General features: G+C 36.2%; 1 protein-coding gene across 1 annotated transcript; it reads left to right on the top strand.

Moving 5' to 3' along the window:
• Window positions 1–1,250: 1,250 nt before the first annotated feature.
• Window positions 1,251–12,343, top strand: LOC121378983 (ATP-sensitive inward rectifier potassium channel 12-like). The gene is made up of 2 exons (XM_041507410.1): window positions 1,251–1,433; window positions 9,805–12,343. Exon 2 carries the CDS (start codon window positions 9,813–9,815, stop codon window positions 11,016–11,018), a length of 1,206 nt encoding a protein of 401 aa, XP_041363344.1. The 5' UTR covers window positions 1,251–1,433; window positions 9,805–9,812; the 3' UTR covers window positions 11,019–12,343.
• The last annotated feature ends 5,550 nt before the right edge of the window (window positions 12,344–17,893 follow it).

Raw genomic sequence — 17,893 nt, 5'->3', positions numbered from 1 at the left:
AGATACTAAGTATAGATAGCTATTGAACTAGATACTAAGTATAGATAGCTATTGAACTAGATACTAAGTATAGATAGCTATTGAACTAGATACTAAGTATAGATAGCTATTGAACTAGATACTAAGTATAGATAGCTATTGAACTAGATACTACTAAGTATAGATAGCTATTGAACTAGATACTAAGATAGATGAGACACAGTCTAGATACTAAGTAAATAGTATGAAAATACTGAGACACAGTCTATAAAATAGTATAAAATATATTAAATAATAATTTTTAAAAACCTATCTTAAAATCCTAACGTTTAGTTTAAAAACTTTAAATTTCCTCAAGGAAAATTAAATAACAACGTGCTGATAGTTTCATTCATGAGTCACTAAACTATTTGAATTTTGTCTGTGAATAACAACGTGCTGATAGTTTCATTCATGAGTCACTAAACTATTTGAATTTTGTCTGTGAATAACAACGTGCTGATAGTTTCATTCATGAGTCACTAAACTATTTGAATTTTGTCTGTGAATAACAACGTGCTGATAGTTTCATTCATGAGTCACTAAACTATTTGAATTTTGTCTGTGAATAACAACGTGCTGATAGATTCATTCATGAGTCACTAAACTATTTGAATTTTGTCTGTGAATACATCGTTTTTTATATATTTTAGGTGGGTGGGTTGGTGTATGTGTGTTGTGTCTTTTGTTTGTGTGTGTATGTGTGTGTGTGTGTGTGTGTTGTGTCTTTTGTTTGTGTGTGTATGTGTGTTGTGTCTTTTGTTTGTGTGTGTATGTGTGTGTGTGTGTGTGTGTGTTGTATGTGTGTGTGTGTTGTGTGCATTTGTGTGTGTGTGTGTGTATGTATGTATATGTGTATGTATGTATGTACATATATATATTATGTATGTATGTGTGTGCGTATGTATGTATGCATGTGTGTATGCGCGTGTCTATGTATTTATGTATGTATGCGTATCTGTGCGTAAGTGTGCATGTGTGTATATGTGTGTGTGCGCGTGTGTATACATGTGTGTGTGTGTGTGTGCGTGTGTGTGTGTGTGTGTATGTATGTATGTATGTATGTGTGTATCTACATATGTTTATGTGTGCTTACATATGTGTTTGAATTCCAGGCATTGTGAAAACACAGTGTAAACATGCGCCCGGAAGGTATACACACACACACACACATTAATTGTCCTGCTACAGTGGTGACACGATGTAGAGAAAACACTATAACTCGCCTTACCTGTCAAGGCAAGTGTGCTCATTAGGTTTTACAGCGACGGTGAATTATGACAGTCCAGTCACCTCGGAGATTCCAATGTTTGTGGAAGACGAAAACGTTTTGAGATCTACAATACAACAATAACGAACTCGTTATTTTAGGACGGCGAAGAAATTGGCAGTTTGATGCGAGAAAGCAATCGATGGTATGTGTTAAACGTATTGATTATGCTATCAATAGTTTACTTGTAGCCACATGTATATATGCAACAGGTTCGAATGAATCTATAAATTTAAAGGGACATTCCTAAGTTTGCTGCAATTGTTAAGATGTTATCGACTAACAGAGACTTTTTAACGATTGTAATTACATATCAAATATATTTTCCTGCATAACATATCAGTAGCTGTATATTAAACGTGTTTCTGATCGTTCTAATATTTGTACTAGCGTAAATTTCATTTTATTTCCTAAAATATGTTTTTTTCGTACGTACGAAATTATTAGAAGACAAAATCCAGTTTGGGCTTCTTACAAATATTAAGACGATTAGAAACACATTGAATATACAGACACTGATATTCTAAACAATAAAATATATTTAATATGTAAATTTAATTGTAGAAATATTTTATTAGTCGGAAACATCTTACAACGCAGCAAACTCGGGAATGTCCTTTTAAGCAACCTGGTCTTTTATAGACCCCAATGCGTGTACGTGTACATGTACATACGCATGTGTGTCATAAACATGGATAATGGTTTAGGAAAACTATTTTAAAAACATACGTATGTAACTATATTTCCACTCGCTCCAACCAGTGCACCACGACTGGTACACCAAAAGGCCGTGGTATGTGCTAGCCTGTCTATGGAATGGTGCATATAAAATATCCCTTGCTGCTAATCGAAAAGAGTAGCCCATGAAGTGGCGACAGCGGGTTTCCTCCCTCAATATCTGTATGGTCCTTAATCAAATGTCTGACGCCATATAATCGTAAATAAAATGTGTTGAGTGCGTCGTTAAATAAAACATTTCCTTCCTTCCTATATTTCCATGACCGTAACATGGTAGTTGAATGAATGTGTTTTGTTTTGTTTCCAATATTTATCTTTTAACAACATTTTTATTTTTTTAAATCCTGTAATAAAGTATTGCATTATCAGTCAGTTATTTACATACGATTAATAACGTGAAAGTGAAAGTTAATTGTTTAACGAAACCATTAGAGAAATTAATTTATAAATAATCGGCTATTGAATGTAATATGTTTGGTAATTTTTGACTTACAATCTTAGAGGACATCCGCTACATTGGCAGCAAGGGCTCTTTTATATGCACTTTATCACTGACAGGATAGCCCATACCACAGCCTTTAATATACTAGTCGTGGTGCATTGGCTGGAACGGGAAAGGCCCAATCAGAGAATGGATCCACTGAGGTGGTTCGATCCTACGACACAAGCACTTCAGGCAAGCGCTGTACCGACTAAGTTAGATCTCGCCCCCATATGACTAATAACGAAGACAAATAATTACACAAAATAATTTTCAAACATTTGTACGTGCGAAACAGAGAGAGAGAGAGAGAGAGAGAGAGAGAGAGAGAGAGAGAGAGAGAGAGAGAGAGAGAGAGAGAGAGAGAGAGAGACACACACACACACACACAGACAGACAGAGACAGACAGACAGACAGACAGAGACAGACAGACAGACAGAGAGAGACAGACAGACAGACAGTGAAAAAAAGAGGGGTAAGGGGTGTTATCCTAGAAGAAAAAAAATCCCAGTTTGAGTGTTTTACAAGAAGACTTTGCGCCAGTCGACCATTTTATATACAAGCATTACACACATTAGTAAAGGCCGAATTTACGAAGTCTGCTTTTCTTGAACGCAGGTGTTTAAGGTGTTAATGTATGTAATCACACGCGTGTAAGACATAAACAGGCGTTATAGATTCGGTCCTAGATGTTGAGTCATATAGCATTGTGTACATTAATGTAGTACGCACCATTTTACAAGAAATACACAAACCTAATAACTGTTGTTTGTTTTTGTGCAAAATGTCAATGTTCTGCATTGTATACATGTTCTGCCATCCAATTTTGAAAAGTGGAATACTTTAATAATCACCAGACGTTTGTGTTTGTCTTTCTTTGTTAGTGCATTACATCTGTTTGTATAAAAGGTTAAATGGACATTTAAACCTGATATATATGACATATGATATGATATGATATGATATGATATTGATATATGATATGATATGATATGATATGATATGATATGATATGATATATGATATGATATGATATGATATGATATATGATATGATATGATATATTTAGCACAGTCATAAATAGTATTTTTGAAAGAATATCAGTAACCATGACAATAATGTACATGTAATATAATTATTTTAGCGAAGCATACCATAGCATGGTATAGCATAACATGGCATAGCATATAGCATAACATATAGCATAGGATATACATGTAGCATAGCCTGTAACATAGCATATAGCATATACATGTATCATAACATATAGCATAACATGTAGCATAGCATGTAGCATAGCATGTAGCATAGCATGTAGCATATCATATAGCATAGCATATAGCATAGCACATAGCATATAACATATAGCACAGCATAGCATTGCATAGTATAGCATAGCATATAGCATGGCATTATGGCATTGCATGGCGTAGCATGGCGTAACGTAGTGTAACATAGCATAGCATGGCATTGCATATAGCCATAGCATACAGCATAGCACAGCACAGAACAGCACAGGATTGTATGCCACATGACCTAGCATGACACAGCGCACAATATCATACTCTTTGTACTGTAATAAATTCTACATTCGTTCTACACTATTATTATTGTGACTTGCAAAATTTGTATTTGTCATCAAAACATCCAACACGTTAACTTAGACGTCAGTAAACATGTTTTGCTAAACCCGTACATGCGAATCACCAATCTACTTCAATGGTCCTCTTTCGCGGAAAAATAATCGCTGTCTCTTTAAATTTATTGCCGCTTCAATGTCCGGGTGCGATCCTTAAGATTGCAACAACGTGGTCGTTGTAACAAAGATAATAATACAATTCTGTGTTTGTGAGATTAGTACTATATATATAGCTACAATAAGCACGCTCCGCATAAACATATACACAAGCACGTTTTTATGTTTGTCAACAATCAACAATCTACTGCAACAACAACAACAAACAAGAGCAACAACAACATCGTCATCATCAACAACAACAAGAATAATAATAACCCAGATATAAAAAGAAACAAAAAACTATAATGCATATGAAGCATTATTCAACCCAACTCAACCGATCCCATTCTATTGCACCCAAATGTTATTCAACCCAACATAACATAACATAACATAACATAACATAACATAACATATAACACAACTCGACCCATTGCCTTTTATTGCATCGCAACGTTATTCAACCCAACCCAACCCAATCCATCATAATACAATCAACCCATCATATTCCATCCGAACGTTACCGAACACAACCAAACATAACACAATTCGACCTATCCCATTTTGTTGCACCCAAACGTTGCCAAACCCAACCCAACATAACACAAGTCGACCCATCCCATTCTATTGCATTCCTACGTGATTCAAAACAACCCAACAGAACAGAACACAACTCAACCAATCACATTCTGTTTCACCCAAACGTTACCGAACACAACCCAAACATGGCTCAATTCGACCCATCCCATTTTATTACATCCTAACGTTACTCAACCCTACTAAACCCAACATAACGCAGTTTAACCCATCTCATTATGTTGTAACCAAACGTTACCAAATCCAACCCAACATAACACAATTCGACCCATCCCATTTTATTGCATCCCAACGTTACTTAACCCTACTAAACCCAACATAATGCAACCTGACCCATCTCATTATGTTGTACCCAAACGTTACCAAACACAACCCAACGAACACAACTCTACCCATCCCATTTTATTGCATCCCAACGTTACTCAACCCAACCCATTTCGACATAACACAACTTGACTTATCCCATTCCATTGCGCCCAAACGTACTCAATCCAACCTAATCCAACCCAACCCAATATAACACAACTCAACCCATCCCATTCCATTGCACCCAAACGTTACTCAATCCAACCTAATCCAACCCAACCCAATATAACCCAACTCAAACCATCCCATTCCATTGCACCCAAACGTTACTCAACCCAACCTAACCCAACCCAACCCAATATAACCCAACTCAATCCATCCCATTCCATTGAACCCAAACGTTACCGAACACAATATAACCGAACCCAACCCATCCCATCAAAGAAAGAAATGTTTTTTTATTTAACGACGCACTCAACACATTTTATTTACGGTTATATGGCGTCAGACATATGGTTAAGGACCACACAGATTTGGAGAGGAAACCCGCTGTCGCCACATAGGCTACTCTTTTACGACAGGCAGCAAGGGATCTTTTATTTGTGCTTCCCACAGGCAGGATAGCACAAACCATGGCCTTTGTTGAACCAGTTATGGATCACTGGTCGGTGCAAGTGGTTTACACCTACCCATTGAGCCTTGCGGAGCACTCACTCGGGGTTTGGAGTCGGTATCTGGATTAAAAAAAAACATGCTTCGACTGGGATCCGAACCCAGTACCTACCAGCCTGTAGACCGATGCCATCCCATCATAACACAGCTCAATCCATCCGACCCGAAATTAGTTCATTACATCCCAAAGTAACTCAGCACAATCCATACGTAGTGCATTGGAATACAATTCTGGGCCCAGTACAAACATTATGAACAAAACCAAACCAAACTAATACATATATACAATATAACAATATACTTTTTTTTTGTCTAAAGCTATACAAAAACATAAATACTTAAACATGCATGTTTTTCTACTGACATTTTGTGATATTGTGTGACTTATATTTAATATAAACATGATGACGCTTTCAGTTTCTTGCACGTCTCTAAATTTTTGTTGTTGTTGTTGTTGTTGTTTTTACTGTATGCCCCAAATCGATATTTAATATGACAACATACGATTGCCATTTGAGTGTGATCTCTCTGCGTTTTGGGTAACCAATCTAATCCATATCATAATTGCTGCCTATGTTATAAGTTTGAGAAAATCATCATAACCATACGGTCGTGGTGTGTGATGTCCTACCTTCAAAGAAGTGATTACAAAATATCCCTTCTAAAGGAAAAATGTAGCAAGTCTTCTTTGTAAACTACGTTTTACAGTTACCAATGTTTGTCATGCAATGGTTAATGTTTTGTTTCTTCAATAAAAGTAGTTTTGGTAAAAGTCTTTTGTTTGTTTGTTTGTTTGTGTGTGTGTGTGTGTGTGTGTGTGTGTGTGTGTGTGTGTGTGGTGTGTGTGTGTGTGTGTGTGTGTGTAATAATAATAATAATAATAATAATAATAACAACAACAGTTTTGGTATGGATCGTTTGTTTGTGTGTGTGTGTGTATTTGTGTTTATGTGTGTGTGTATTTGTGTGTGTGTGTGTGTGTGTGTGTGTGTTTGTTGTGTTGTGTGTGTGTGTGTGTGTGTGTGTGTGTGTGTGAATTAGATTGTATTTTCGAAAGAAAGCGAAAAAGGGAATAAATAAGACATCCCAACCGCCCTCTCCAACAATAACAAAAACAAAAACAAACCAAACCAAACAAACAAACAAACAAATCAATCAATAAATCAATAAATCAACAATAAAAACGCAGAAATAAACAAACAAACAAATGAACAATTAATAAACAAATAAATAAATAAATAAAGTTTGTTTTATTTAACGACACCTCTAGAGCACATCGATTTAAATAAATAAATAAATAAATAAATAAACCCCCTCATAAATACAGTTGTAAGGGACTTATTCACCACGTAATCGGTGCAGAAATGTTAACAGTAATAAACAAATAAAAAAACCCAGTTACCAAACGGCAAAATGTAATTTGTCATTGTCCAGAATTATTACAAAATTAAATGCTCAGCACTTAATGTGTCACACGTAGGGTAATAACTGACAATTATGGGCTATTTTTGGTTTTAATGGTGTAATATAATTGCGCTATTGTGCGTCTGCGGCAAATCCATGAAAAAATATATGTCGTCAAGGTCACAGACAATCGGTATATTACATCATCTAATTACATTGGAATAATAATAATAATAATAATAATAATAATAATAATAATAATAATACTAATATGTTTATTTATTTATTTATTTATTTATATTTATTTATTTATTTATAATTAATTAATTAATGATGATGATGAATATTATTATTAATATTATTATTATACAGCCACACACACACACACATAGCCACACACACACACACACACACACACACACACACACGCAGAGACACACACACATACACGCGCACAAAGACACACACACACGCTCACAAAGACAGACACAGACACACACAGCCACAGCCACAGCCACACACACACACACACACACACACACACAGACACAGACACATATCCACAGCCAAAGACACACACAGACACACACACACACACACATACACACAGAGACAGACACAGACAGACACATACAGACAGACAGACAGACAGACACGCATACACACAGTCATACACACACACAAATAAAATACGGCAGATGCCACGTACGGCTTTTAATATAGCAGTCAAGGTAAATCCAACAGATATTCCGGAAAATATCGATCCCTTGATCCCTAGCTTGTTCTTCAGGTGGCTGCTCGGTCAATGAGCTTTATCAAGCCTCCGTTGAATGAATGAAATAATGAATACAAAGAACGACCGAGGAACGATACACTCATTAAAAAAAATCCAGTTATGTATCTACCGATACTATACTCCTCACACAAAAGATAAGCAAAAACAAATGTAGTATGAACATGGGGACGAGTTATCCTGTGTAAACTTTAAAGAGACATTCCTGAGTTTGCTGAAATTTTAAAGATGTTATTGACTAACAGAGACTTTTTAACGATTGTAATTACATATCAAATATATTATTCTGCATAAAATATTAGTTGGCTGTATATTAAACGTGGTTCTGATCGTTCGAATATTTGTACTAGGTTAAATTTCATTTTATTTCCTAAAATATGTTTTTTTCGTACGTACGATATTAAATGAAGCCAAAATCCAATTCCTGAGTTTGCTGCATTGTAACATGTTTCCGACTAATAAAATATTTCTACGATTAAACTTACATATTAAATATATTTTCTGGTTTAGAATATCAGTGTCTGTATATTCAATGTGTTTCTGGTCGTCTTAATATTTGTAAGAAGCCCAAACTGGATTTTGTCTTCAAATAATTTCGTAATTTTTTTTATTTTTGGAAATAGAATGAAATTTAACCTAGTACAAATATTAGAATGACCAGAAACACGTTTACTATACAGCCACTAATATTTTATGCAGAAAAATACATTTGATATGTAATTACAATCGTTAAAATGTCTTAGTTAGTCGATAACATCTTAAAAAGTGCAGCAAACTCAGGAATGTCCCATTTATTCAAGAGTAGATAACTTTAACACAACTCATAGCACGGCCAGTGTTATGCTTGGGTGTGTTTACCGGAAAATGAAAGTTCAATAATAGGCCTACATCAAATCATTTAAAGAATATTGTCAAATAATACTTCATTTTCAAACTTTATTGGTCCTTGCTTAACTTTTTTTGTGAGGAGCATACTTTTTATATTTTTGTTCAAAATGTATAAGAATGTCAACACAAAGAATACTTTCTAGCAATGAACTTCCTGGACAATTAAAATAATGGTAACACGTGCACCTGGGATTCTGGTCAAAAGGTCACGACAGATCAACCTTATAGAGTCATCAGGTGTATATATAAATATAGTACGAATATAACATGCGGTTGTGTTTATATTAGACAGTCCACACTCAGTCGAAATAACCTTTAGACCTGAGATATTTGTTAAATAGTGTAATGTTCCCATATATGTTTTAAGACTTTTTCTACACTAGTGTATGTTGTATATAATATGTTGTATTCATTACTATCACAGTCCCTTATATCTTTATTAGTTACTAAGGTCTACATCCTCTGCAAATTTTTGAAACGTTTAGTAGTTTTACCATCAATTGATGAACACGATTTATACTCATTATAGACTGACTATCTATTGTGTACTGACGTATCAGACTAAACAAATGCTAAAACGTTTTTCTTTAAAATCCATGAAAATATATCAAAATTATGAATTAACCTTATTTTCAATAATGAGTAGTCTCAAATCCATCACATGTATTTTTACATGACTGTATCCCTTATTACTTTAAACTAGCTACAGAAAAAGTAATATTTAAACACAACAAAACAATTCTGCAACAAACGACAAAACACTCAGTTCAAAGTGTATAACCAGCATCAAATATGGAATATTCTTTTTTCCCGTTTCACGTAGTTATGTTAATAAGGGAGTCATTTTTTAACATTTGCCATGTTCAACTGCTTCATATTTTTTTTATTTTTTTTTCAGACTGCAAAATGAATAAACTGGAGTTTCTTCGTCGAAAACGCCACGACACACTGTTCAATGATGATGGACTAATCAACATAGAAAACACCGACATTCCAGACCGGTTCATCAAATACCTGATCGACATATTCACAACTCTAATAGACATTGAATGGCGCTGGAATTTGTTAATATTTTTCAGTGGATTCGTTCTCACGTGGCTGGTGTTTGCCGTCTATTTCTTTCTTCTTTGTTATTTGCATGGGGATTTGAATGAGACTGTAAAATCCGATTGGACCCCCTGTGCGGAAAACGTCCAATCATTTTCCGCTGCTGTCTTGTTTTCCATTGAAACAATGTCAACGATTGGCTACGGATATCGTTACGTCACTGAATCTTGCCCCGGCGCGTACATCGGAGTTTTGGTACAGTCAGTGATAGGCGCCGCCCTTCAGTTCGCACTTGCTGGTCTGGTTGTTGCCAAAATAAGAAGGGCAAAGAAACGGTCTATTACAGTGATATTTAGTCAATATGCCTGCGTAACGAAAGAAGACCTGAATTTGAGGCTGGTGATAAGGGTTGGTGACATACGAAAGTCTGACGTCATTGGAGCTCATGCAAGAGGTTTTCTCATCCGTAAGGCGTTTTCCAAAAGAGGTGAACCGATTCCAGTACAGTATTTCAGCGTGGACTTTCAGTCTGAGGGTGGAGGGAACATACTCTTTCTACCGTGGCCTACTTACATCATCCACGTGATAAACGACCAGTCGCCTCTGTACATGTTTTCGAAAGACGACATAGAACACGAAAACTTTGAATTGGTGGTGATTCTGGAAGGCGTGGCTTCTACGCTGGGTAAGACTTTTCAGGCGCGAAAATCCTATCACCCATATGAAATAAAATGGGGTCACCGTCTTTCGCCCCTCGACGTGACAACAGACAGCCAGGAGCGACATATTGTTGACTACGAATACTTTAACGATACGTTTCCCGTGGATACTCCAGAGTGTAGTGCGCAGGAGCTGGAAGGCAAAGGTGAAGGATCCTCGAGGAGTAGCTCTCCTAAACCGTCCAGCAACCGAAGACGGAGCTCGTGCTTTGAACAGCTCAGTATTTTTCGCCATCGCAGGAGCATCACAGACACGGGTCTTGGTGCTGACTTTGAAGATGATGATGATGAGAATGATGATGATGATGGTGTGCATTCGGAACCAAGTGTTGCTTCCGAAAAGTAGAACTTTATTAAAAGCTCTGTTAAGCAGCCACACGAGAGACTATTAAAGGGCGAACATTAATACAGGTGCCTGTTTAATACGTGGGGTGACTGAAAAGTTCTTGGCCTAACTACGACAGAGTTGTCCTATTGGTACACCTACCTGTTACTATTCAAGGTTACTTTTCAACCAAACTGTGCCTGTTTAATACAGGTCATTTAGTATAAGGGGTGACTGAAACGTTATCGGCTTAAATAATACGGAGTTACATGTCCAATCTACTTGTTACTTGTCAAGATAAATCCTTTGGAGATCTATTCACTATAGTCAGGTGCTGCAATGACTGGATCCCTCCGATGAAGAAGGATTCTTCTTACAGGCATTAAAACCCCCATCTCAACAACATAACTGACATTATTATCAGTTATTTAATGCCTGCCAGCTAACTCGGGTTCCAGGTTAGGAAACAAATGGAAGTCAGACAGTGCTACACATGGGGAATACGGATTATAAATCGGAAGTTACAGTCATGCAACTTGGAGCCGTAACGAGCACCAATATGTAAGCAGGTGCACTGTCCTGGTGGCACAGCAACCTTTCCTGAAATCTTCATCATAATCAGGACATTCGTCGGGGTGTTTTGAATTCTTTCTTGCGAGATGCATACGTCACTGGCCATGCACCATTTGGACTGGCATAATCATGCATACGGTTCCTTCCTTGTTCGGACGAGAAGTTTTCAATCGTACATGATTTGGCAGAACTATTAAAATGATCTTCTACCACAAGTGACTGCTTAATAGAGATGGCTGGTTTAGCATGTTTTATGTTATAAATAAATATATATATATATATATATATATATATATATATATATATATATATGATTACATCATGTCAATACATCATAATACTGTGATATTTTAAGTGTCGAACAATTCCAGAGGGTGCTGGCTTCACTCCACGTGGAACAGTTATTTGTGGAAATGAAGTGTATGTAGCCGTCCTAATGACACCCAGATTAGAATAAGTCTAAATTGTCTTTGCCTGATGGACGTATCGGTAATTTGCTACCATCAGATAGAAACCACAAATAATATATGGAATGGTCTTTGTTCACTTACGTCTCAACTAGGTAAACGATTTAAAGCTTAATAAACGACATCCCTCAATAAATCGGAGATAATTTTATTTGTAAAACACTAAAAGAAAAAAACCTGATTTTAAAACAAAAATAAATAAATAAATAAAACCATTCTAAAAACTGTATGGTCATATATCCGTCCATTCGTGTGTATTTGAATGTCATGTCCATTCAGGCTATAATAAAAGTGGTTAGAAATTCATTAATTGTGTATCTTTGATTTGCCAAAATTTTCATTTTGTCATACAATGTGTAAATGATCCTCGTGATCGTTACTGTGCCTTTGTAATTTCACAAAACTCTGTCCTGTTCAAGCTTTGATTTATTAAACCATTGAGTGGCAGTCCTCCTACAGGAAGTGTAAACATGGATGTAACGTCCTGCAAAAGATTTGGAGTGTCAGTCCTTTCCTCAAGGCACCCAATAGTGATTCATGGTAGCAATCACGAGTTTGCTAAAAATACTCTTTCAACTTTGTCTTGTATTGGTTTTATCATTCAAGATTTATAGATATTTATTTTTTACCTGACCTTTGCTGTTGAGCCATATGGGTCTTCGATCTACTTCAACGTTGCTGTTGAGATGACAACTTCCACATGGGTCTTCTACTATGGAACATAGTGACTTATTAAGGCGATTTTAGTCCTAATCTCACTTCATAAATTGGGCCCTGGAAGTTTAGTCAGGTTTTACAGGAGATTGGGAAAGTATATTTCTGTAGGTCAGAGGCCTAATTCACTAAACTCTCGCAACTTTGTCATCTCGCAGTGCAATGCTAAAAAGACTTGCAAAGAGGATGCTTTGTTGTCTAGCACAGCCTAAGAGACCTTTGTGAATTAGGCCCCAGGTCATAGGGTTTTAGTGCACATTCAGAACAAGCTGTCGTAGCACACGCCTTCTCTGAGTTAACTCCTCCGTCCAGGCCAGAAAAAGGGTTGTGGTGGGTGGGGGAGGGGTCCGCCCACGCTGGCAAGTACAAGGATCACTAGCAACCTGACCGGAATCAGTAGCGGGCAGGGCCCCAATTCTTTTCAAGGAATTCGCTTTTGTACAGGGCTGAATTTATGCGAGTGAGAGAAATAAGAAAGAAATGTTTTATTTAACGACGCACTCAACACATTTTATTTACGGTTATATGGCGTCAAACATATGGTTAAGGACCACACAGATTTTGAGAGGAAACCTGCTGTCGCCACTACATGGGCTACTCTTCTGATTAGCAGCAAGGGATCTTTTAATTTGCACTTCCCACAGGCAGGATAGCACAAACCATGGCCTTTGTTAAACCAGTTATGGATCACTGGTCGGTGCAAGTGGTTTACACCTACCCATTGAGCCTTGCGGAGCACTCACTCAGGGTTTGGAGTCGGTATCTGGATTAAAAATCCCATGCCTCAACTGGGATCCGAACCCAGTACCTACCAGCCTGTAGACCGATGGCCTGCCACGATGCCACCGAGGCTGGTCGTGAGAGAAAAGGTCTAAAAGCATGAATCTCCTGTGGAATGCCCAAGATGCGGAAGTTTTGACCAAGAAAAACGGACCTGCTCCAAGCACATTTTCTGTTTGTTTTTTAAAAAAAATATATTTTCCATGACAGCGTGACCCGAATCGCCCCCTAAACACATTGCTCACCAGTCTACCCCTCCCCCCCCCCTGCACAATATCCCTACTAAATTTACCTGTCTAATAAAGTTTGTTTCATTTAACACCACCACTAGAGTACATGGATTTATTAATCACTGGATGTCTAACGTGGTAATTTTGACATAATAGTCTTAGAGAGGACACCTGCTACCTTTTTACATCAGTAGCAAGGGATCTTTTCTATGCACCATCCCACAGACAGGATAACACACACCACAACCTTTGAAATACCAGTCATGGTGCACTGGCTGGAACAAGAAATAACCCAATGAGCCCACGTATGAGGTATTCCTGTCCAAGACAAACAGTTTGTATTCCATTCATAATTAACTTGAATGTAAGAAAAAAGATCAAGAACACCTATGACATGGTCAGTAGGTCAAACAATGGTGAATAACCACCTTCATGTAACATTCAGAACAAAAAAAAAAAGAACAAAAAGAAAAGAAACCTTTTTATTTAACGATGCACTCAACACATTTTATTTACGGTTATATGGCATCAGACATATGGTTACGGACCACACAGATATTGAGAGAGGAAACCCTCTGTCACCACTTCATGGGCTACTCTTTTCGATTAGCAGCAAGGGATCTTTTATATGCACCATCTCACAGACAGGGTAGTATATACCAAGGTCTTTGATATACCAGTCGTGGTGCACTGGATGGAACGAGAAATAGTCCAATTGGCCCACCGATGGGGATCGATCCCAGACCGACCACGCATCGAGCGAGCACTGTACCACTGGGTTTATGCCCTGCCCCTGATAGCTTGCAGTCATAAATATGCCTCGGGTGTGTGGTTTATCAACTGGTAAACATCTAACTTAGTGGTAATTTAATTTACATTCTAAAAACACGTAATTATATATGTAATAACTTTGTGATCACATGATTTATTTACTAATAAAATGTTATGGTATACATAAATCAAAATCACATAAAAAAACATTTCTTCACACAAAAAATTATATATAGTATTCATACAAAAAATGTAGTTTAACAAAGAATAAATTTACATCAACAATTATATAACTAATTAATTGAAAAAGTTGACAAAAATAAAATAATGTAAAAACCATTACAGAATAATCAGTGGAAAACATGTAGTTTATTAATTGAAAACTAGTTTGTAACATATATAAACGAAACCTTTGTTTAACAAAAATATATAGATTTTATTGAAAAATCATTGTTTATTGACAAGACACTTTTGCCCTTGAATTTACAAGGACAGACCCTAGTTTCAACCTGTGAAAATTAACACTAAGTTTAGTTAATCTACAAAAGCCATTACAGAATAATCACTGGAAAACATGTTTATTAATTGAAAACTAGTTTGTAACATATATAAACGAAACCTTTGTTTAACAAAAATATATAGATTTTATTGAAAAATCATTGTTTATTGACAAGACACTTTTGCCCTTGAATTTACAAGGACAGACCCTAGTTTCAACCTGTGAAAATTAACACTAAGTTTAGTTAATCTACAAAAGCCATTACAGAATAATCAGTGGAAAACATGTAGTTTATTAATTGAAAACTAGTTTGTAACATATATAAACGAAACCTTTGTTTAACAAAAATATATAGATTTTATTGAAAAATCATTGTTTATTGACAAGACACTTTTGCCCTTGAATTTACAAGGACAGACCCTAGTTTCAACCTGTGAAAATTAACACTAAGTTTAGTTAATCTACAAACCTGTAACACATCTGTATAAAGCTACAATTGAGTGAAACATGAGTCTGTGACTTTAAAATGGTGAAATACCCTCTGAAAATAGACTAACACTCGACTCCATAACTGTTACTTCTCAGACGCACGTGTGTTTTTAAAAATATGAGAAATGCATTTTGTGATATTAAAACACCAGGATGACCAAAAATACTTCGAATGTATGGAAATTGATAATCTAAAGCATAAAATCTAAGTAAAGTAGGATTTCAGTTATCAAAAATGGCTACAATAGTCAAAAATATGCCTTAGTGTTTAAAAACTAGGATATGTCCCTTTAGCACAATGCTATGTGAAACGTGGTTAACCTGGACTCCGTTAACAGTCATGATATGGCCTTTTTTTTTTTTACACCCATTCATTATTTTTGATAACACATAATATTATTATTGTTAACACAAACACATGTGATAACAATTTATAATTAAATTTCCATTACATTCATTTCCATTTGTCCAGCCATAGCCATGCGAGTTTGTTCATTTCTCTATGAATGTAAAAATAACATTAGGGAACACCATATCCGTTTTTATGTCGAAATTACTTCTTTTTAAAAAAAATATTATTAAATAGTCCGATCCTCTCTTCTTTAGTTTTGGACTATCCTTCTAAAATGCTCCAAATTATGTAAATATTCGGCCGAGCAGTCAATTCTTTTTATTTTTGGCGTGTAACCATTTTTTTATTTTTATTTATTCTATTAACTTTTTTACTAATTGCTCTTTTCAAAATTCTGCCAATTTTCACCCCCCCCCCCCCACCCCTCCATCCCGAGTCAGGCCACCGATCTTATCGGAGGTCGGACCCGGGATGGGCGTGTTCGAAACCCTAGTGGTATATGGGCACGTTAAACTAGTTATCATCATCATCATCATATCCGATGACGTCACTTTATATTGGTAGTTTGTCTTAATAAACATTATTGTTAAGAACCAAAAAATAATTCAAAATAAAATATGAACTAGTAGTACTATTATTAGTAAATATATTTCAAATTTAATTATAAAATCATCTGCAAATTTATGCGAGAATGGCTTTGTCGATTCACAGTTTGCAGATGATTTTTTATTTTCATACGTAAAAGAAATAACAGACAATCCTTAAAAAGACATACGACTGGCTGCTCCTAGGTGATGACCAGGTCGCTATTGCCATATCATCCAATGAAAAAAGCACAATCGACTACTCTCAGACATTTCAGTTAACCCAAAACTGATTACATTGTGATGCGTAAGTTAATAACAAAATGAAGTTTGTTTTGTTTAACGACACTACTAGAGCACATTGATTTATTAATAATCGGCTATTGGATGTCAAACATATGGTCATTTTGACAGTCACAGAAAGGAAACCCGCTGCATTTTTTCCAATAGTAGCAAGAGATATTTTATATACACCACATCAGGATAGCACATACCACGGCCGTTGATATACCAGTCACGTTGGACTGGCTGGAACAAGAAATAACCCAATGGGCCACCCAACGGGGATCGATCCCAAACCAATCGTGCATCAAGCAAGCGCTTTACCACTGGGCTACATCCTGCCCCAAGTTAATAACAAGTGCTGTGGCCATAAATACGTATTAGTCAGAAAAAGATTATTACATTTATTTTTGAAGATGTGTAAGAAATAGAATAGTACATTCGTGTCCGCTAGATACCATTTATTTTACAACTTGTTAAAAAACGGATTCAACTGGCTTTCGCTGGTTAGATACATTTTTAAAACAACTTGTAAGATAAATGGTATCTAACGGTCACTTGGAAATATTATCTATTTCAGGGATGGGAATTTGTGAACTGTAAAAACAGAGGAAATCTAGAGGGGTCCCAGAAATTCTTGAAATCCTAGGTTAAAATGTTAAACATTTTGGAGGAAAGGACGATTAAAATGTGAGGAAACACAATGTTCCATGAGAGGAAAACAGCTGATCCGAGGCTATTCCCACCTCATTTATTTACATGCTTGCTTTGTTTTCAAGTTTGTTGGGCTCATACACATTTAAGGTTCAAGCATGTTCTACTGGGCATACATTTCATATCTCTGGGCTGTCCATTCAATGCATTGCATGAGATGCGCACTCACCCGAGGTTGGAGATGGTTAACAAAAATTGCTTTAAATAAGCCGGTAAAAAAATATTTTATTCTAACTTTTTAAAAGCACACTATTAATAAATGAATACAAATATTGTAATATTGTGTCATGTATAAATGTCACCTGCAGACTGTTTACAAACAATACATTAAAAATACAATCATAAGCGTAGGAGACAGGGGGGGCAGTGGGGGCAACTGCCCCCCTAGTGCTGGAGCAAAACCTCAAATTCGGGCAAAAATATAAAGATATTCGAGCAAAC

The sequence above is a fragment of the Gigantopelta aegis genome, chromosome 8, assembly GCF_016097555.1.
Source record: "Gigantopelta aegis isolate Gae_Host chromosome 8, Gae_host_genome, whole genome shotgun sequence".
Taxonomy (NCBI): Eukaryota; Metazoa; Mollusca; class Gastropoda; order Neomphalida; family Peltospiridae; genus Gigantopelta; species Gigantopelta aegis.
The sequence above is the reverse complement of the archived record's forward strand: the minus strand, read 5'-3'. Positions and strand labels throughout refer to the sequence as shown.